The sequence below is a fragment of the Carcharhinus amblyrhynchos genome, chromosome 22, assembly GCF_965287045.1.
Source record: "Carcharhinus amblyrhynchos chromosome 22, sCarAmb.v2.hapA, whole genome shotgun sequence".
Lineage (NCBI taxonomy): Eukaryota > Metazoa > Chordata > Chondrichthyes > Carcharhiniformes > Carcharhinidae > Carcharhinus > Carcharhinus amblyrhynchos.
Window position 1 is genome coordinate 8,428,617 of NC_137345.1, and position 21,757 is coordinate 8,450,373.

At 45.7% G+C, this 21,757-nt stretch overlaps 1 protein-coding gene across 8 annotated transcripts in view; it reads left to right on the top strand.

Moving 5' to 3' along the window:
• The first annotated feature begins 2,258 nt into the window (after positions 1-2,258).
• Positions 2,259-21,757, top strand: part of plekha6 (pleckstrin homology domain containing, family A member 6) — a 331,150-nt gene continuing 311,651 nt past the window's right edge. For all 8 annotated transcript variants that reach the window (XM_080209801.1, XM_080209802.1, XM_080209808.1 and 5 more), the window contains exons 1-3: positions 2,259-2,490; positions 2,624-2,700; positions 2,821-2,878. In XM_080209801.1, coding sequence (XP_080065927.1) covers positions 2,426-2,490; positions 2,624-2,700; positions 2,821-2,878 — 200 coding nt within the window. In that variant the 5' untranslated portion in view covers positions 2,259-2,425. The remainder of the gene's footprint in view (positions 2,491-2,623; positions 2,701-2,820; positions 2,879-21,757) is intronic.

Sequence of the window (21,757 nt, forward strand, 5' to 3'; positions counted from 1 at the left end):
CCCTCCACCCTAGTTTGCCCTTCAGTAAGATCAGAACTGATCTGATGTGGCCGCACTCCTGCTTGCTCCCCCGTAACCCTGGACTCCTTGTCGATGAAAAATATGTCCATCTCATCCTTGAATATATTCAATGACCCAAATTCCACTGCTCTCCGGGAAGAGAATTCCAAACACTAACAATCCTCCAAGGAGATATGTTTCCTCATTCTAGTCCGAAATGGGAAACCCCTTATTTTTAAACTAACTGCCCCCCTCCACCCCCCCCCCCCCCCAGTTCAAGATTCCCTCATGAGGGGAAACAACCTCTCGGCATCCATCCTGCCAGTGCCCCTGAGAATTTCATGTTATGGTCACCCCTCATTCTTCCAAATTCCATTGAGTGTAAACTTAACCTGGTCAGCCTGCCTTAAAAAATAATCCCTTCATCCCAGGAATCAGCCCATGAGTACGGAACCATATTGCTGCCACTTCGGAAAAGACCCATTTATTCCTACTCTCTGTTTCCCTCTTCTGACCTCAGGATGCCCCACAGTGGTTCACAGACAATTAAATGCTCTTGAAGTGTAAATACAATGGTAACCCAAAGAGGTGCAGTGATAATACATCTACACCTGGTCCTAGAGGTCTCGGTTCAAATCCCAGGCGAGGGCTTGTTGATAAAGGAAGGAGTGTGAATGGTCCACTCTTCATAGAATTCTAGAACAGGCAGGAAAGTGGAGTTATGACCAGATCAGATCAGCCTCTTCACTGCCTGATTTTCCACCTATTTTAGTATCATCCGCAATGTTATACTCTGTCCGTGCTTGTAGATCATTTATATAGGTTGTAAACAGTTGGGGGTCTGAGGACTGACCTCTGCGGCACCCCCCTTGTTACATTTCACCAGCCAGAGAAGGGTTAATTTATACCGACCCTCTGCTTTCTGGCAGTCAGCCAATACTCAATCCAACTGAATACTTTACTCCTAATCCCCTGCGATCTCAGCTTCTGAATTAGTCTTTTATGAGGCACCCTGGCTGTGTGAATGAAAGGTTTATGAGGCACCCTGTCAAAAGTCTTTTGGAAGTCTAGATATATCACATCCACTAATTCCCCACTATCCACCCTGCTGGCTATGTCCTCAAAGAACACAAGCAAGTTTGTCGAGCGTGATAAAGGGGCCGGTGGCACAGTGGCTAACACTGCTGCCTCACATTGCCAGGGACCCAGGTTCGATTCCAGCCTCTGGTCACTGTCTGTGTGGAGTTTGCACATTCTCCCCGTGTCTGTGTGGGTTTCCTCCCACAGTCCAAAGATGTGCAGCTTAGTTTAACTGGCCATGCTAAGTTGACCCTCGTGTCAGGGGGACTAGCTAAGGTAAATATGTGGGGTTATAGGAATAGAGCCTGAATGGGATTGTGGTCAGTGCAGACTCGATGGGCTGAATGGCCTCCTTCTGCACCGTATGGATTCTATGGTGACTTACCCTTTGTAAAACCATGTTGACAGAAAGACATTTTATCTTTCCAAATGCTCGGTCATCTCCTAAATGACTGATTCCAGTCACTTCCCCACCACAGGGGTGAGGCTAACCGGCTAAGTAAAATAAAAAGTCAAATAGAACTGCTGTGTGGGAGGAAGCTCAGTAACCAATTTGTGCACAGGAAGATCCCAGGAAAAAAAGTGTGATAAAAGTAGAATAAAAAGGAAAGGGAGACTGCTGTAAAGTAGGAAACTCGGCAGCCAAACTGTGCAAAGGAAGATCCCACAAAAAAAAAGCAGTGTGATAAAAGTAGAATAAAAAGGAAAGCGAGACTGCTGTAAAGTAGGAAACTCGGCAGCCAAACTGTGCAAAGGAAGATCCCACAAAAAAAAAGCAGTGTGATAAAAGTAGAATAAAAAGGAAAGCGAGACTGCTGTAAAGTAGGAAACTCGGCAGCCAAACTGTGCAAAGGAAGATCCCACAAAAAACACCAGTGTGAAAATGGCCCGGTGGCCTAATTATTTTAAACGGTTGGAAGACGAGGGATAAATATTATCTCAGGCAGAGAGAGGAGGATAGGAAAAGGATAACTCGTGGGCATTGTAATAATATTGTCTGTTGATTTGATTGGATTGAGTTGGTACAGCGAATGTGCGTTGTTCCCCGGGTTGTCTCTGCTTTCACACTGTGACTTATCCTGGAGATTTGCTTTGTAGCCACCCCACCTTCTCTGTGTGACTCAGCGAACTTGGGGAGTGGAACCTGGTTGATAGAGGGACAGGGAGAGAGAGAGGGAGAGGCGGAATGGGGAATGTGTTTGTGTTTCGCAAGGGGCGGTAATCCTGACAACTCACTCATCTCCTCAACAAGGAAGAGACCTCGGGAAACCCACAAGGAAAGCAGGAAGGAGATTCCCCCCCCTTGACTTCCTTACAGGGAAGGTGAAAATCAAACCCCGGGACAATGGAAAACCTGCCTAAATACTGGGATTATGGAATTACCCGGGGTGGGAGAATCTTCTTTGTGGAGTTGAGTACTTGTTACAGTTTCTACATTGTTCAATCCCCTCTCTGTTTGCGGTAGAGTTTTGCGGATTCCATTTCACTCCTCCCCAATAAAATACACTTACGTATTTCTTTTAAAAAATATATATTTTTGCAGCGATTTGACCCGTTCTACCAGTTGGATCCATCCCAAGTCAGGACAGGCGTTCCGAACCGGTCACAGGCGTCGTCCAGGTAAGGAACCCAGAGAAGGATTCTCTTGTCTGTCTCTCTTATTTTCGGTTTTGAATGGGGAGCGCAGGTTGCTGAGTCTTGGCGTCTTCCGTACATTTACTGTCGTTTTTCCAACTGCAGATTTGCCTCGAGGGTGGGAGCAAGGCTTCACTTTTGAAGGAGCCACATACTTCATCAAGTGAGTGGATATATTTGAACTTTATCTGAGCCTTGTTCATTCTGGTGCTGATGAATTTTGTCCTTTTAAAAAAAGGTGACTTTCTCCCTTATCATACCTGGAAAGAGTTGACTCCCTTTTTACCTATATTACCTGTCTTGGTTTATTATGGTCACATGTATTGGGGCACAGTGAAAAGTATTGTTTCTGACGCACTATAGAGACAAAGCATACTGTTCACAGAGTACATCAGGGGAAGGAAAGGAGTGCAGAATGCAGTATTACAGTCACAGCTAGGGTGTAGAGAAAGATCAATTTACTATAAGGTAGGTCCATTCAAAAGTCTGATGGCAGCAGGGAAGAAGCTGTTTTTGAGTTGGATGGTACGTGATCTCAGACTTGTGTATCTGTTTTTTGACGGAAGGGTTGACCATCTTCCCACTTTTATTTGCCAGTTTATTCGGTACAATGTATACTTGAGTCATCCAAGACTCTGCTACCTCTGCCCCATACACGGTCCCCGTGCTTGCTACCTACATTGTCTCCTTGTTCCACGATAAAGGTCTCAGCTGTGTTCTGGAATCTTTCCCTGGCCTCCTTTTCTCTGTGATCTCCTCCAGCCTCCACACCTTGCCCGAGATATCCACACTCCTCTCATTCTGTCTGGCCTCTTGAACATTGCCAAATTGGATGCCCCACAATTGATGCCTTCGGTTGCCTGAGAGCCAAGCTCTGGAATTTCCCCCACCCGAAAATAATCTGCTGCTCTCTCCCTGTTTCCTGATTTAAGACCCTCCCTACAGCCTATCTCTTTGGTCGCCTGCCCTAACATCTCCTTAGGGGTCTAATTTTGCTTTCAAACTCTGGCGAAGCAGTGTGGAACCTTTTATTGTGTTATGAGTGATGTGTAAATTGTTGTTGGGCCCCAGGTGTCCTGGAGCTGGTTATTTCACTATGGAGGAATCGCGATGTGGGGATGCCGGCACTGGACACAGCAAGAAGTCTCACAACACCAGGTTAAAGTCCAAAAGTTCATTTGGTAGCGCGAGCTTCCGGAGCGCTGCTCCTTCCTCAGACCCACCCCGAAAAGCTCGTGATTCCAAATAAATCTGTTGGACTTTAACCTGGTGTTGTGTGACTTCTTACTATAGAGGAATCATAGTTGAACCCAATCCTGAAGACTGCACTTGGGCCTTGTCCAAAGAAGGATCGGGATGGTAGATTTGGGGGAATTAAAACCAATTGTGACGTCTTAACGTGGTGCTTGATGTGACAGATGGTCTCTGAGATGTGGCCTGGGGATTTGAGAGGTGGTTTAAGGTGTACTACTGCACGTTTTGATGCCAACCTATCGTCCCTCATTGATCGTCTCGGGAGTGATCATCAATTTATTTGGAGGTTTTCAATCCCTTTTGTAGAATTATTTGAATCAAACCAACTTGGATGCAGCAGGGTTAATGTAGATCGGGACAAATTCTTTATCACCGCAATATCATCAAACTCCACGGAAGTATTCGACAGAGCTCCAGCTGTGCTTGTAAATGTAAATTAAAGGCTGCCTGTCTTCCCAATTTCCAAATGGATTTGGAAATATTTGCAACTGTGACTGTCCAGTTGGTCATGTTCCTGGAATGAACTTGAGCTCTGAATTGTCCATATGGATTTAGTGTGTCTAATTTTACATGCGTCGGATAAAATACATTTTAAAAGAAGCTTTCATTTGCGTTCTCCCCAATCAATTTACTCCAATTTCTTGACACAGCTCAGTTAGTTCTTACATTGCGGTTAAATTCTGAATGTGGGTTACGCAGACTAGACTTCTGGTCACTTGTGTACAGAAGATTAAAGGGCAATTTAATCAAGGTGTTTAAGGTGATGAAAGGGGTAGATAGAGTGAGAAAGAATCTCCTCCTTCCAGTGGGAAAGTCCATAAGCTTGCAATTGGAAATTGGCCCTTTGAGGGTGAGGTTAGGTGGCACTGCTACATGTGGATCTCCGCTCCCCACAAGGCTGGATAATTGGTAATGTCAGAACTGAGATTGAAATAGTTTCTCAAGGTTACAGAATCAGGCAAATGCCAACGAGAGGGTCCAATCATCTCCCTATGACATTCAATGGCAATATTGTCACTGAATCCCCCACTATCAACATGCTGGGTGTTTCCATTGACCAGAAGCATAACTGGGCCAGCTATATAAATACTGTGGTGTGTGGTTACAAGAGCAGGTCAGAGGTTGGGAATTCAGCAGTGAGTAACTCCCCATCTGACTTCCCGAAACCTGTTCGCAAGCTACATGCCAGGAGCGTGATGGAATGCTCCCCGTTTGTCTGGGTGAGTGCAGCTCCAACTGTACTAGCTCAATATCATCTAGGACAAGGCAACCAGCTTGACTCCCGTCCACCACTTGAAGCATTCACTATCTCCACCACCGCGCCCTTGGGCAGCAGTGTATACCATATCCAAGATGCACAGCTGCAACTCACCAAGGCTCCTTTGACACTCTACCACCTAGGAGGACAATGGTGGATGACACTTGGGTATGTCGCCACTCAGGGTGGCACGGCGGCACAGTGGTTAGCATTTCTGCCTCACAGTGCCAGGGACCTGGGTTTGATTCCCGGCTTGGGTCACTGTGTGGAGTCTGCATGTCCTCCCTGTATCTATGTGGGTTTCCTCCAGGTGTTCTGGTTTCTTCCCGTAGTCCAAAAGATGTGCTGGTTAGGTGGATTGGCCATGCTAAGTTCTTCCCCAGTATACCCGAACAGGTGCTGGAGTGTGGCCATTAGGGGACTTTCACAGTAGCTTCATTGCAGTGTTAATGTAAGCCTACTTGTGACTAATAAATAAACTTAGAGCTCTCCTCTAAGTTAATCACCACCCTGACTTGGAACTGCACTGCCATTTCGTCACTGTTGTTAGGTCAAAATCCTGGAACTCCCTTCCAGACAGCACTATGGACTACAGCGGTCAAATCATAGAATCCCTACAGTGCAGAAGGAGGCCATTCAACCCATCAAGTCTGCACCCACTACAATCCACCCAGGCCCTATCCTCATAACCCCATGCACTTACCCCAGCTCGTCCCCTTGACATTAAGGGGCAATTTGGCATGGCCAGTCCACCTGACCCTCACATCTTTAGACTGTGGGAGGAAACCAGAGCACCCGGAGGAAACCCACGCAGACACGGGGAGAATGTGCAAACTCCACACACAGTCACTCCAGTTGGGAATGGAACCCGGGTGCGGTGAGGCAGCAGTGCTAACCGCTGTGTCCCAATGCTGCCCGAAGAAGGTGGCTCCCCACTATCTTCTGAAAGGCAATTAGGAATGGGCAATAAATGCTTGGCTTAGTCAGTGACAATCGATACTATAAATCAATTGAAAACAAAACAGGTGGGTTGATGGAGTTGAATCGCAGACCAGCCACGATCTAATTGCGTGGCAGAACAGACTCGAAGGGCTGAATGGCCTCTTCTTCCTCCGTTTCCATCTCTGTGATACTCAGTGGGATTTGCTATCATGTATCTCCTGATGTTTTAGCTTCTGGCTGTGTAGACTGGTAGGAGCCGAGTCGATGTGTTATCAAGAATGTTTCCATTTTAAATTGGGGAGGGGTGTGTGGGAGCGGAACGTGGTCGTCTTCCTGGTGCACGAGTCGACTTGTTTCGTGTGTCTAATCGGTAGCTTAAAAAAAACATACTTAATGGGTTATGTTTCTGTGGAAATAGATAAAGCGATTGCATGTCAATAGCAGCTTTTGCACGTGAGTCATTCCAACCATAATTTCTGGTTTATTGCGTTCATTTCTTGACACACTCACTGAGATCGACAAGAGTGCCACTTGGGAAGATTGTGAAACTTCGAAACTATTTATAGGCTGCAATAGTAAAATGCCAATTTTGTAATCTCTGAACCAGACAGAGACAGGCGCAGAGCGGGACAGTCCTATAATTTACCTCTCCTAATTAATGTTATAATTTAGGTCTGAACAGCGCTCCTTCCCTGGAGGAACCATTTAATTTGGATTTGTCGCGTAGACGAGGGAATCTGAATCTCTCCTGCATGCACCAGGTTTTTTTCTTGAGGAGGATCGATTAGGGCAGCTTGTTTGATATAGTCCACCAGGATTTCATAGCGAGGCTTTTTGCAAGATTTAACTATCAATAAATTAGAAGTTCATGGGATCCAAAGTAAAATGGCAAGTTGGATCCAAAATCGGCTGAGTGGCAGGAAGCAAAGAGCTATACATAATTGACAGGCGTTTATGTGACTGGGGGTTGGGGGTGAGGGTGGTACGATGGCACAGCGGCCAGCATTGCTGCGTCACAGCGCCAGGCATCCGGGTTCTATTCCCAGCTTGGGTCACTGTCTCTGTGAAATTTGCACATTTTCCCTGTGTCTGCATGGGTTTCCTCCGGGTGCTCCAGTTTCCTACCGCAGACCAAAAGATGTGCTGGTTAGCTGAATTGGCCATGATAAATTCTCCTTCACTGTACCCAAACAGGCACTGGAATGTGGCGACTAGGGGATCTTCACAGTAACTTCATTGCAGTGTGAATGTGACTGATAAATTAACTTTGTTTCCACTAGTTTTTGCAGGGCTCAGTAATGCGTCTCTTTACAATTTGTGGCGTATATCAGCGACTTAGGATGCGTGATAAAGAAATTTGCAGGTGGTGTGAGAATTTGTGTGCTGGATAGCAAGGAAGAAAGCTATAGGCTGCAGGGACGTACCAAAAGACTGGACAGGTGGACAGAAAAGTGGTGACTTGAATTCAACCCCAAGCAGTGTGAGGCAGTGCATTGGGAATGATAAAAAATGCAAGTGAATATACAATAAATGGCAAGAACCTAAGAGGCGTGGAGGAAATGGGACTAACATGTGCACCGATCCTTGTAGACAGAAGGATAGAAAGATGAGGTGGCCTTGAAGATGTACAAGATATTTTCCTTTATTAGCTGAGGAACATAATATGAGAGCAGTGAGGTTATGCTGGAACTGTTTAAAACTCTTGTTAGACATTTAGAGTACTGTGTACTGCCTTGGTCACCACATCACAGGAGGATATGGTCACACCAGAGAGGGGGTTTATTGCCTGAAGTGAAAAATTTTAGCTAAGAGGGAAATTTTGAGAGTCTTTGGAACAGAAAAAGCTAAGGGGAGATTCAATTGAGGTGTCTGAAATTGTGAAGAGCCCAGAAAGAAGAAGGATTTACTCAGCCAGATAACCAGAGGTCATAGATTTAACTAATTGGAAGCTTTAGAGGGGATTTGATGAGAAACTTTTTCACCCAAAGAACTAAGAAAAGTACAGCACCAGAACAGGCCCTTCATCCCTCCAAGCCTGTGCTGATCATGATGTCCCAAAAAAAACTACCCTTCCTCGGTCCGTATCCCTCTAATCCTTATTCATGTACCCATTAATCTGATGGTCCTTAAACGTTGCTAAGGTACTTGCTTCCACCACCTTCTCTGGTAGTGGTTCCAGACTCCCACCACTCTCTCCCCTGCACGTCACCCTTAAACTTTCCCCCCTCTTACCTTGATCTTGTGCCCCCTTGTAATTGACACTTCCACCTTTGGAAAAGGCCTCTGACTATCCACCCTGTTTTTGCCTCTCATAATTTTGTAGACCTCTATCAGGGTTCCCCTCAGCTTCCATCTTTCCAGCGAAAACAATCCTAGTTTATTCAACCTCTCCTCGTAGCCAACACCCTCGAGACCAGGCAACACCCTGGTGAACCTTCTTTGCACTCTCTCCTAAGCTTCCATGTCCTGATAATGTGATGACCAGAACTGCATACACTCCAAATGTGGCTGAACCAAGGTTTTATATAGCTGCAATGTGATTTCCCAACTCTTGTGCTCAGTGCCCTGGGCTGATGAAGGCAAACTTGACGTATGCTTTCTTAGTCATCTTGGTGCCACCTGTGTTGCCACCTTTAGGGAACTGTGGATCTGCATGCCCAGATCCCTCTGTGTGTTAATGTTCCTAAGGGTTCTGCCATTTACAATATAATTCATAACTAAATTTGATCCTCCAAAATGCATCACTTCATCTGTCTGGATTAAATTCCGTCCACCTTTTCTGTGCCCAAGTCTTCAATCTATCCATATCCTGTTGTATCCTCTGACAATCCTCGGCACGATCAGCAGCTCCCAGAAGGTTGGGATTTTAAATTCACTGTCTAAAAGGTTAATGGAGGCAGAAACTGTTGTTATATTTTAAAATAAACATGGATATGCACTTGAGGTGCTATAGTCTCCAGAATATCGAGATTCAACTGGATAGCGACCAGCGTGACACGCTGAGCTATATTACCTTTTTCTCTGTGCTGCATATCTTTCTATATTTCAATATTTTGGTTAAATGCATGGTATCTATTTGTGGGGTTTGATTTTATAATTGCTGATTATGATATTAATAATTTTGTAAATTTTTATAATCGTAGGGGTGGCACGGTAGCACAGTGGTTAGCACTGCTGCTTCATAGTGCCAGGGACCCTGGTTCAATTCCCGGCTTGGGTCACTGTCTGTGTGGAGTTTGCATGTTCTCCCCGTGTCTACGTGGGTTTCCTCCCACATTCTGAAAGATGTGCTGGTTCGGGTGCGTCGACCCGAACAGGCGCCGGACTAGGGGAATTTCACAGTAACTTCATTGCAGTGTTGATGTAAGCCTTACTTGTGACTAATAAATAAACTTTTAAGTTTTAAAACTTTTGAAAACCGGTGTGGAGTGCCATAAAAATAATGTCAATCTTTTACTCTGCACTTTTGTAGCCACGGTTTCAAAATTCCTTAAAAGAAAAGCACATTAGTAATAAAACCTATGTACATTTTGTCTCATGATGCTTGGCAAGTTGGGCGTTAGCACTTGGCACATGGGATCAGTGTCCTGTTTGAGGACTGGGACACTGAGGAGGGCGAGGAGTGCTTATTGGTGTGGTTTCCAACGAGGAGGTAATAAAAAGTTGATTAAGTGCAAACAAGTCATGGATCATAAACTGGTAGTGTGTTCACAATGCCCCAAGGACCTTGTTTTATGGCAATGGGTGGGGGTGGGGAGTGGCAGGAACTCTGAATATGTTGCCTGCTCCATGCGGTTTGAGGTCTGAAAGGCATTTGACAAGGTGTTTTTTTTTTTAAGCAGAGGCAACAGGTTTGCTTTGAATCACGTCGGGCAGGATTGAAAGGTTGTCCAGGCTTAGACTGATCAGACCTCTGTGTGATTGTAATGACTTCAATCAGGCCATTGATCCAATGATGTGTCGGTTAGGTTGATTGGCCATGCTAAATTGACCCTGGTGGGATTAGCAGGTTAAATGTCTAGGGTTATGGGAATAGGGCCTGGGTGGGATTGTGGTTGGTGCAGTCTTGATGGGCCAAAGTGGCGGCCTCCTGTAGTGTAGGGATTCTATGATTGAGGTTGGCCTATTGGAGTATGAACTCCCTGATTAAGGATCCAATTGAAGGGCCAATCAGGGAGTCTTTGCCTTGTACTAAACAGGGCATGTTAATTCCTCCCAAAGATAGCCTGCTGACCACGGGCGCTCTGTGTATTGCTGTTAGAGTTTGTAAATAAAGGGATTTTGGTGAAGGGACTTCTGCCTCTGCAGACTTATTACAGCGATACAGACGGTTAGGTATGAAATTCTTTTACAGGTTATAAAAACTTGCATTTCTATAGAGCTTTTCAAAGTAGGAGAGTTGCCCAGGGCACCCTCCAGATGTTTTATTGAACAAAATTTGACTTTGAGTCATATAAGGACAGATGAGTCTCAAGGAGCATCTTAAAGGAGTAAAGTGCAATAGAGAGGTTTAGGGAGGGAATTCCAGAGCTTGGGGCCCAGATGGGTAAAGGCATGGATGCCAATGATGGAGCGATTAAAATCTGGATGTGTGCAAGAGGCCAGAATTGAAGCGATGATACTGGTCAGTCGTTTCTAAAGTTAGTCAGATGGGATTTTTGTGGTTTTTTTTTTGAAAAAAGTGTTATGATATTTAGTATTTGCTTTTAAAGTCAGATTTTGGGGAACTTGTTTCTGGGAGTAGGACAGCACGGTGGCACAGTGGTTAGCACTGCTGCCTCACAGCTCCAGGGAGCTGGGTTCAATCTCGACCTCGGGTGGCTGTTTGTGTGGAGTTTGCACATTCTCCCCATGTCTGCATGGGTTTCCTCCAGGTGCCCCGGTTTCCTCCCACAGTCCACAGATGTGAAGGTTGGGTGGATTGGCCACGCTAAGTAAATGGGGTTAGGGGGCAAGGGTAGAGGAGCAGGCATGGGTAGGGTGCTCTTTCAGACAGCCAGTGGCAGAGTCGATGGACCGAATGACCTCTTTCACCACCGGAGGGATTCTGTGGTTCTTTGGAATAGATTAGGAATTTCTGAGGAATTTGGAAGTGCCGTATGCTGGAGTAGGTTTTGGAGGGGTGTACTGATACGTGTTAGGGTTGTCAATTCTCCAGGATGATCCCGTCATCTTTAGACATTGAGGATTAATGTCCCACACACTGCTTGCAAAGTGCAGGAGAAAAATCACACTCAAATGTGGATGGTACATGGCTATGAGGGATGTTTTGTGGTGGGATGTCTTGGAATGTACATGCTGCTGTGGTGAATTGACTGAGTGACTAATATGTTGACATGCAGGTACGTTAAGCAATTCGAAAGAATCGGTTAGCCTTCAGTGCAAGAGGTTTTGTGTATAAAATAAAGCCTTGCTGCTCTGACAAGACTACATTGTGCAAAGTTTCCATGCCTGTGAGAGTGACCCTCCTTGACATCAAGGCCGCATATGGCCAAGTGTGGTGTCAAGGTGTCCTAGCAAAACTGAAGGCAATGGGAATCAAGGGGAAACCCCTCTGCTGGTTGGAGTCACACCTGGCACAAAGGAAGATGGTTGGGGTTCTTGGAGGTCAATCATCTCAGCTCCAGAACATCTCTGCAGGAGTTCCTCAGGATGAGTGTCTTAGACCCAACCATCTTCAGCTGCTTCATCAATGATCTTCTTTCCATCACAAGGTCAAAAGTTCCCTGATGACTGTATGATGTTCAGCACCATTTGTGACTCCTCAGATACTCCTCAGCAACCCATGTCCAAATGCAACCAATTCAATATCCAGGCTTGGGCTGATGAGTAGCAAGTAACATTGCCTGGCACTTGTGTGGTGTGAATGACCATCTCCAGCAAGAGAGAATGTAGCCACTGCCTCTTGACATACAGTGGCATTGCCATCACTGAATCCCCCGCTGTTAACATCCTGGGGGTTCCCATTTATCAGAAGCTGAACTGGGCTAGACATTTAAAAACTGTGGCAATAAGAGCGGCTCAGAGGCTAGAAGAACTGCAGTGAGTAACTCACCACCTGACTCCTCAAAGCTTCTCCATCATCTACAAGGCTCAGATCTTGAGTGTGCTGGAATACTCTCCACTTGCCTGGACGAGTGCAGCTCCAACGACACATAAAAAGCTCAACACCATCCAGGACAAAGTAGCCCGCTTGATTGTCATCCCTCTTACAAACATTCACTTCCTCCACCACCGAAAGACAGTGGCAACAGTATGTACCATCTACAAGATGCGCTGCAAAAACTCACCAAGACTCCTTTGACAGCATCTTTCAAACCCGTGACTGCGGCCATCTAGAAGGACAAGGGCAGCAGATACATGGGAACACCATTAGTTGCAAGTTCCCCTCCGAGCCATTCACCATCCTGACTTGGAAATATATCGCTGTTCCTTCACTGTCGCTGGGCCAAAATCCTGGAACTACTTCCCCTACCAGCACAGTGGATGTACCTACACCACGTGAACTGCAGCAGTTCAAGAAGGCAGCTCACCTACCAACTTCTCAAGGGTGATTAGGGATGAGCATTATATGCTGGCTTAGTCAACGATGCCCTTGAATAAATGAAAACAAACCTAAGCTTCTCTAACCTAATTGCCGAGGGATTGGTTGAGTTTAGGAGAAGAGATTGAGTGGAATGAACACTTAGAGGCAATCTCATTGATGTAGATAAAATTCTTAACAATGCATAATGGAGTGGATGATGAAAAGGCTGTTTCCCCTGACTGGGGAGTCTGGAATTAGGGGCTCGCAATCTCAGGATGAGGGGCTACACATTTTGGGACTGGGATGAGGAGAAATTTGTCCACTCTGAGAGTCCTAAATCTTTGGAATTCTCTGCTCAAGAGTGATTGGGATGTTCAGTCGTTGAATACATGAAAGCTGAAACTCAACAGAGGTTTGAACCTAAGGGGATTTGTAGGATTTGGAGATATGGCAGGAACATGAGTTCAAGTTAGACATGTTCTGGAGTTCTTATTGAGTAGGCTTGAGGAGCTGAATGGCCCACTCTTGCTTCTATTTCTCAGCCTGCTTCTTAAATGCATTAAAAAAAAACACTTGAAAACCTCTGATTGAAATCCATACCCGCACAACGTGAATGTGGAACTGTAATCTTGATTACTGGAGGAGGGAGGTGACCCATCTGCAGAGGGCCTGTAGAGACAGATCCCTGCAGCTCTCGAATGGCACCAACCCAGCTTAATCTGTGGCAGAAAGTGGTTGTTTGAAAGAATACTGAGAGTGCTAGGACAACGGATAGTTTCTGTTGCTACGTTCGCAAGCTAATCCACGTTCTTTCCTGTCATCCGGTAGCTTTTGAACAGGGCGACAGCATGACTATTTCTTGCAAATGGAACCTGAACCAGAGATTCCAAAGAAGCTACACACCGGTACTAAATTAACATAAAAGTAAGTAGTCTCACAACACCAGGTTAAAGCCCAGTAGGTTTATTTGTTAGCACGAGCTTTGACTCGCCTGATGAAGGGGCAGCGCTCCGAAAGCTCGTGCTACCAAATAAACCTGTTGGACTTTAACCTGGCGTTGTGAGACTACTAACTGTACCCACCCCAGTCCAACGCTGGCATCTCCACATCTTAACTTAAAAGTGGCTGTGGTCCCATGACCTCACGTTCAAAGAGGCGCCTTTTCCTTCCAGGGAATTTTCCATTTGCAAGACAGAAAGTTTTTACAGTGTGGCCAATTTCTGACTCTTAAGAAGATGTGAGAAACCTGATTCTGGATGCTTAGAAATATACTTTGCTTCCATAGCTGTCAGAAATTTATTTTTAAAGTTTAAACTTTCAAACCTTAAAACTTTTCAGAAATACATTGTGCTTCCATTGCTGCCTGCCATTCAAATAAAGTTCAGCAACGTGAAGGAAAAAGACGAACTTCTGCAGAAAACATTTTTTGTTTAAATTTCTCGATTACAGTCGAGTTATTTGTTTGAGCGAAGATGGCTGACAGATTAGGGAAGTATAGAAATTTGTTTATTTTTGTGTTTCTTCCAGAAGACAGGCTCTGTTTACTGAATTAGTTGAAACTGGTTTATTTCAAGCACCAGACCATGAAACTCATAACAAGTTAGCACAGTCACAAGTTGCTTCTCGATTGCCTTACCAAACACCATGTGAGGCTGAGCTGCATAAAGAGATTACCAGGGTCACAGAGGTTATTTTATGTTTATTTGTTATTGTCACAAGTAGGGCCTCATATTGACACTGCAATGAAGTTACTGTGAAAATCCCCTTGTCGCCACACTCCTGAGCCTGTTCAGGTACAATGAGGGAGAATTCAGCATGGCCAGTGCACCTAACCAGCACGTCATTCCTCCCACACTGCAGAGAGGAAACCCACGCAGACACGGGGAGAATGTGCAGACTCCGCACAGACGGTGACCCAAGCTGGGAATCTAACCTGGGTCCTTGACGCTGTAAGGCAGCAGTGCTAACCACTGTGTCACCCAAGTTAGGTGTTAAGGAGTCTCTAGGGACAAGGAGAATGTGCAAACTCCAAACAGACAGTGATCCAAGCCGGGAATCGACCCAGGTCTCTGGAGCTGTGAAGCAGCAGTGCTAACCACTGTGTCGCCCATATGTTCAGGTGTTCGGTGTTTGAATGTGTGCCTCAGTGTGTGATTACTCATGCCTGGGTGTGATTACTTGGAGAAAGAGAAACAGAACTGTCGGCTAGTAGAGGTCTGAAACTATTGAACAGAACACCTCTTGGAGAGAGAGAACCTGGAGTGTGTCATCTCTGCATATCTCTGAGTCATAAAGCACAAGAGATTCAAATGTAGGTTTAGACATAAAAGGGACATTTCAGTCAGCCTCCGAAAAGAAGGGCTGTTCCAGGGTGTTGGACTGTTTATCATTTGTATGATTCTGAGTTAATGAGATGAGTATTATGGTCCAGAGGGTGAAACCAGCCAGATAGTACAGAGATTCTGGAACTATCTAGCATGCATTTTAAGTATAGGAGACATTGGCCTAGTGATTGTCAGTGGGCTAGTAATCAAAAGACCCTGTGTAATGCTCTAGAGACCAAGGTTCAAATCCCACCATAGCAGATGGTGAAATTTAAGCGGCACGGTAGCACAGTGGTTAGCACTGTTGCTTCACAGCTCCAGAGACTTGGGTTCAATTCCCAGCTTGGGTCACTGTCTGTGTGGAGTTTGCACATTCTCCTCGTGTCTGCATGGGTTTCCTCCGGGTAATCTGGTCTCCTCCCACACTGCGGGTTAGGTTGATTGGCCGTGCTTAATTGCACCGTGATGTTCCGAAGGTTAGAGGGATTCGTGGGTTACATATGTGGGGTTACGAGGATAGGGCTTGGGTGGGATTGTTGTTGATGCAGGCTCAATGGGCCGAATAGCCTCCTTCTGCACTGTAGGGATTCTATGGTTCTATTCTACGAGTCTATGTTAGGCTCACCAAAGATGAAGCTTGGTTCTGCTGAACTCAAATCAGCTGCTCCAATTCTCCTACCCTTCAAAAATGCTTTATTGCCACCCTCTCGCTGTTTCTTTATCTTTGGATTTTTCTGCAGTAATATTTTCCACCACCAGAGTGTGCTCATGCATCATTAAAGTTCCCCTGAGTCATTAACAAGAGTGAAAGAGCAAGCTCGGACAAAACAACGATTGTCAAAATTCAGGAAGCCAAAGATTTTATTACGGAATTTCTTTAAGTCTCTTTGTGTCCTGCTCCTTGACTGGAGTTGGTCAATTCCTGCAGCTGCCTGCCTCACCCACTTTAGTTTTTAATGATGTTTATTCATGAAGGCCATTCTTTCTCAACCTTTTCCCCCTTGCTGAAGTGTGCTGCCTGAGGGGCAGTGGCACAGCGGGTTAGCACTGCTGCCTCACAGCGCCAGGGTCCCGGGTTCGATTCCCGGCTTGCGTCACCGTCTGTGCAGAATCTGCACATTCTCCCCGTGTCTGCATGGGTTTCTTCCAGATGCTCCGGTTTCCTCCCAAAGATTAGGTGGACTGGCCATGGCCCTGAATCATTGCCCCATAGTGCCCAAGATGCATCGATTAGGGGTATTAATGGGGTAAATACTTGGGATCATGGGGACAGGATCTGGATGCTCCATCAGAGAGTTGGTGCAGACCCGATGGGCTGAAAAGTGACCTCTTTCTGTGCTGCAGAGGTTCCATGATCCTCAGGTTAAATCGTCACCAGTCAGCTCTTCCCCCACCAAGGAGAGAACAGCCTTTGTTTATCTGGGATGATGCTTATTTAACCTTACCTAGATTTTAACCCCTGTCTTGGCTCCACTGACTGCTGTTTTCTCCACAAGGGGTTGGTCTTTACTCAGTATCTTTCTCCCTCTGTCTTTGCCATTCAGCTCCTGACCTTGTCTTAGTGCCCAGGGGTCCGACTCAGCATCCTCACTGTGAGCGCACTCGAAGCGCCCTGGATCATAACGTATCAAATAAATACCTGAAAATGCTGGAAATACTCAGCAGGTTAGGCAGCACCTGAGGTTAACTTTTTGGCTCAGTTGCCTTTTGTCAGACTGAGAATCATTGATGATGTGTGCCTGCGTGGTGGACTCATCCTGGGTGTGCAACTGTTCGGCATTTGATTGTGTGTTTGATCTGATTTATTATTGTCCCATGTATTAGCGTACAGTGAAAAGTCTTGTTTCTTGTGCGCTATCCTGACAAAGCATACCGTTCATAGAGAAGGAGAGGAGAGAGTGCAGAATGTAGTGTTACAGTCATAGCTAGGGTGTAGAGAAAGATCAACTTAATACAAAGTAAGTCCATTCAAAAGCCTGACAGCAGCGGGGAAGAAGCTGTTCTTGAGTCAGTTGGTACATGACCTCAGATTTTTGTGTGTTTTTCCCGAAGGAAGGTGGAAGAGAGAATGTCAGAAGTGCGTGGGGTCCTTAATTATACCGGCTGCTTTTCCACGGCAGTGGGAAGTGTAGACGGCGTCAATGGATGGGAGACTGGTTTGCATGATGGATTGGGCTACATTCACAACCTTTTGTACTTCCTTCTGGCCTTGGGCAGAGCAGGAGCCCAGACCGAGCTGTGACACAACCAGAAAGGTTGCTTTCTATGGTGCATCTGTAGAAGTTGGTGAGAGTCGTAGCTGACATGCCAAATTTCCTTAGTTTTCTGAGAAAGTAGAGGCGTTGGTGGGGCTTTCTTAACTATAGTGTCAGCGTCGGGGGACCAGGACAGATTGTTGATCATCTGGTATCTGTTCCCTGTGTGTGGATACTTGGAGAAATTAAGATATAGGCGTATCATTGGAAGCATGAGACCAGACATTTTAACACTTGAATAAGCTGGCACAATGGTTAGCACTGCTACCTCAAAGCACCAGGGTCCTGGGTTCAATTCTGACCTTGGGTAACTGTCAGTGTGGAGTTTGTATCTTCTCTGTGTGTCTGTGTGGGTTTCCTCCGGGTGCTCCAGTTTTCTCCAGCAGTCCAAAATGTACGGGTTAGATGGATTGGTCACACTAAATTGCCCTTTAGTGTCAAAAGATGTGTAGGTTAGGTGGATTAGTCCTGGTAAATGCACGGGGTTTACAAGGATAGGGTCTCAGTGGGATGTCCTTTCGGACAGCTGGTGCAGACTCGATGGGCTGAATGGCCACTTTCTGCACTGTAGGGATTCTAAAACTCCTGTTACAGACGTGTAACCTGGAGTGTCTCATCTCTGCGTATCTTCGAGAGTTACGAGCAGGTGAGGAGGAGTAAGTTCCCCTTTTATTCAATCCTTTTGTTGATCGCAACGAAAGGTTTGTAACAAAATTCTTTCCCTGTAGATGTCTTTGCAATGCAAATATTTTTATTTCTTACTAAGGAGCTAATCAAACCAGATTGCCTTGAGTCAAAGAAAAAATAATTAATTAGCCGTCAAACCCCGAGGGGTAAAAAAACAATAAAAAGATGCAACAACACAAGCACATGGATATCAGAATTAAGAAAGAGTCCTAAAATAAAAGTTAAAAGAATATATGAGTAACTTCTTTACTTCCCCATGAGATGTAGCACGTGGAACTTTGCGGCTGTTTGATGTTAGGTGGCTTCTGGTATAAATCTGGAGCTGACCTGAAGACACTCAGAGAGAGAAGGAGGGATCTTTCCTGCTCTTTTCCAGCAGGACTTCAGATAACCCTCGTGTTTCTTTTCTTCCTCATAACTTTTATAAAATTCTAACAAGATTAGACAAGAGAGATTGAGCAAGCATGTTCCCAGTGGTGGGGTAGGCCAGCTCTGGGGAGTCATAGTTTGAGGATAAGGGGCTAAACCTTTTAGAACCGAGGTGAAGAGAAATTTCTTCACCCAGAGGGCGGTGAATGTGTGGAATTCACTACCACAGAATGTCGTTGAGGCCAAAACATTGTGTGATTTGAAGAAGAAATTAGACATAGCTCTTGGGGCCACAGGGGTCAAGGGATATGGGGGGAAGTTTTCTGACACACTTTCCAGGGTATGAATCAACAGGAGTTGGGGATATTTCATCCCCCACATTGGGGGGGTGGGGTTTGAGTGTCTGGGAGGGTGTAATTGGCTGGGAAACAGTTTCCATTAAAACCCCTTCATTTTTCTTCCATCCCCATTCTTTCCTCCTACTCCATCTCCCTTCCCAAACCTTTTCTCTCTCTCCCCCCACCCCGCTTCCCCTTTTCTACATTCTCCCTCTGTCCCATTCCGCCACCCTCCCCTCCCAGCATCTTCATCCATTACAGCTTCTCTGCCATTTGGCCGCTCACACCCTTTATTCTCCCTGTGGACAGCTATTAGCAGTCTTTTCCCCTGGTTTCTGTGGCTATGACTGGAGGGCACAGGTTTAAGGTGCGAGGGGCAAGGTTTAAAGGAGATATACGAAGCAAGTTTTTTTACACAGAGCGTGGTGGGTGCCTGGAACCCGTTGCTGGGGGAGGTAGTGGACTTCTAAGGGCGTCTTGACAAATACATGAATAGGATGGAATAGAGGGATATGGGCCCCAGAAGGGTAGGGGTTTTAGGTCAGTCGGACAGCATGGTTGGTGCAGGCTTGGAGGGCCGAAGGGCCTGTTCCTGTGTTGTAATGTTCTTCGTTCTTTGACTCATCTTTTATTCCCTCCCCCTCCAGTATAAATATCTCCCACTTTCCATGGAGCCTTTTAGCTTTGACAAAGGGTCACCTGGACTCGAAACGTCAGCTCTTTTCTCTCCTTTACAGATGCTGTCAGACCTGCTGAGATTTTCCAGCGTTTTCTCTCTTGGCTGCAATTTCCATTGCCTTCACACAGTCGCAGTGGATTTAGACACCAGCACATTGCATTTTTAATGTCTTAATCTCTGTTTGAAGTGGACGTTGACACCTCCCACCCGCCCAAACTCCCGTCCCCCTTGAGTGTAAAATTCCATGTAACAGGGCTGCAGTTCAATTTATACAGACTTTCCAGAGAACTGGGCTTCACTGGGATCAATTCCCGCCTTGAGTCGCTGTCTGTGTCGAGTTTGTACATTCTCCCTGTATCTGAGTGGGTTTCCCCCGGGTGCTCCAGTTTCCTCCCACAGTCCAAAGACATGTGGGTTAGGTTGATTGGCCGTGCTAAATTGCCCCTTAGTGTCAGCAGAGTAAATACGTGGAGTAGCGGAAATAGGGCCTGGGTGGGATTGTGGTCAGTGCAGACTTGATGGGCCGAATGGCTTCGTTCTGTACTGTAGGGACTCTATGGTTCTATGAGCTGGTTAACTTTTCAGTATCAGATGACTGCTGGTTTCCATCTTTTTGTTTTTGAAGATCTTTAGACAGTTCAAGAGGTTTGTGGGTGGGGTGAAGTTGAGGGTAGCCCTCGTTCTGCCATAGTTTTTCTGTCTTTATGACGCATGGTATAAAATGAATCCCATTGGTGAGAGAGAAGACAACCTGAGGTTACGGACTTAAAGCGATTGGAAAAAGAGGCGAAGGTTTTTGATTTGATTTATTATTGTCACGTGTATTAGTATACACTGAAAAGTATTGTTTGTTGCATGCTATACAGATAAAGCATACTGTTCATAAAGAAGGAAAGGAGAGGGTGCAGAATATAATGTTGCAGTCATAGCTAGGATGTAGAGAAAGATCAACTTAATACGAGGTAGGTCCATTCAAAAGTCTGATGGCAGCGGGGAAGAAGCTGTCATTTTTTTCCTGTTGGAAGAACATGGAAGAGAGAATGTCCAGAGTGCTTGGGGTCCTTGATTATGCTGGTTGCTTTTCCAAGGCAGCGGGAAGTGTAGACGGAGTCAATGGATGGGAGGCTGGTTTGCGTGATGGACTGGGCTTCGTTCATGACTCTTTGTAGTTTCTTGCTGTCTTGGGTAGAGCAGGAGCCCTTACCAAACTGTGATACGTCGGAAAGGATGTTTTCCTTGGTGCGTCTGTAGAAGTTGGTGAGAGTGGTAGTGGACATGCCGAATGGAAATTAATTGCCGTTGTACAGGGATAGGGTAGGGGTAGGAAGTGAAACTAGCTCAATTACTTTAGCAGCGCAAGCCCAAGTGGCCTAATGGCCTCTTTCTGTGCTGTAACAATTTGCTCTGATATGGAAAGGGCAACTTAGAGATGGCCTTTTCTGAAGTCCCCTGATTCAATCAAATTTTGCAGGTTGGGGGGAGGTGTCCTTAGAACCATTTGATGGAAGAAGATGGAAGAAGAGTATGTCGCATGGTGTAAAACTCTTCCCACTGGTGAGGGAACAGAGAACCTGAGGTAATTTTAAGTCAGAATTGTACGTGACTTGGAAGAGGAATGTGAGGAGCACTGAAGGGGAACTGAGGGAAAATCCGGAATCCTTTGTCAAAGAATGAAATGGCCTTATCACCTTTACCCCAGAGACGAAACAAAACCTATAATGGCAGGTCATTTTCAATTTCTTTCTCTCACTTTCTCTTTCTTGTGCTTTCAGATCCTGATAGATTAGTGAAAAGCAGCAAGTCCGGTCACACCATTCTAGCGCTGTGTGTTAGATGAGAGATACTTGGAGTGATGTCACACATATTGGAGCGATTCCAGTTGGACGTTAGCCATGGCTCCTGGTTGCATGCCTGTCTGCACCTGTACTAACCTGCATGTTTCCTTTATCAACATTTGAGTCATTGGCCATTTTCATAAACATGTCAAACTCTTTCCATTTGGGTTTGAAGGCACCGTCTCCCCTGTGCTACATGAACGGTTCAGTGAGATCTAAATTAAGAACAAGTTTAACGTGCTGTCTGTAGCTTAGCTGGTGATGTTCTTGCCTCAGAATTAGAAGGTTCTGGAATCAGATCCCTTGAACGCAAAAATCAAGGCTCTCGGCCTTAGATCCAGTCTAATATTTGGTCTTGCATCTGGTTTTGGCCAATGAGGTTAAACTGAGGTTTCACCTGAAGTAATTTTTTTAAAGCCAGCTGGGCTTTTTGGCTGAGATGGAGGTCGGATCAAGCTCGGGAGGGGGTGTAATGCCTCATTCTGGCAGCTTGGACCTTGTTTGATTGAGCCCGAGATGGGATGTATGCCTTGTCTTGTCAGCTTGGATCTGTTTTGTCTCTCATGTGGGGACTC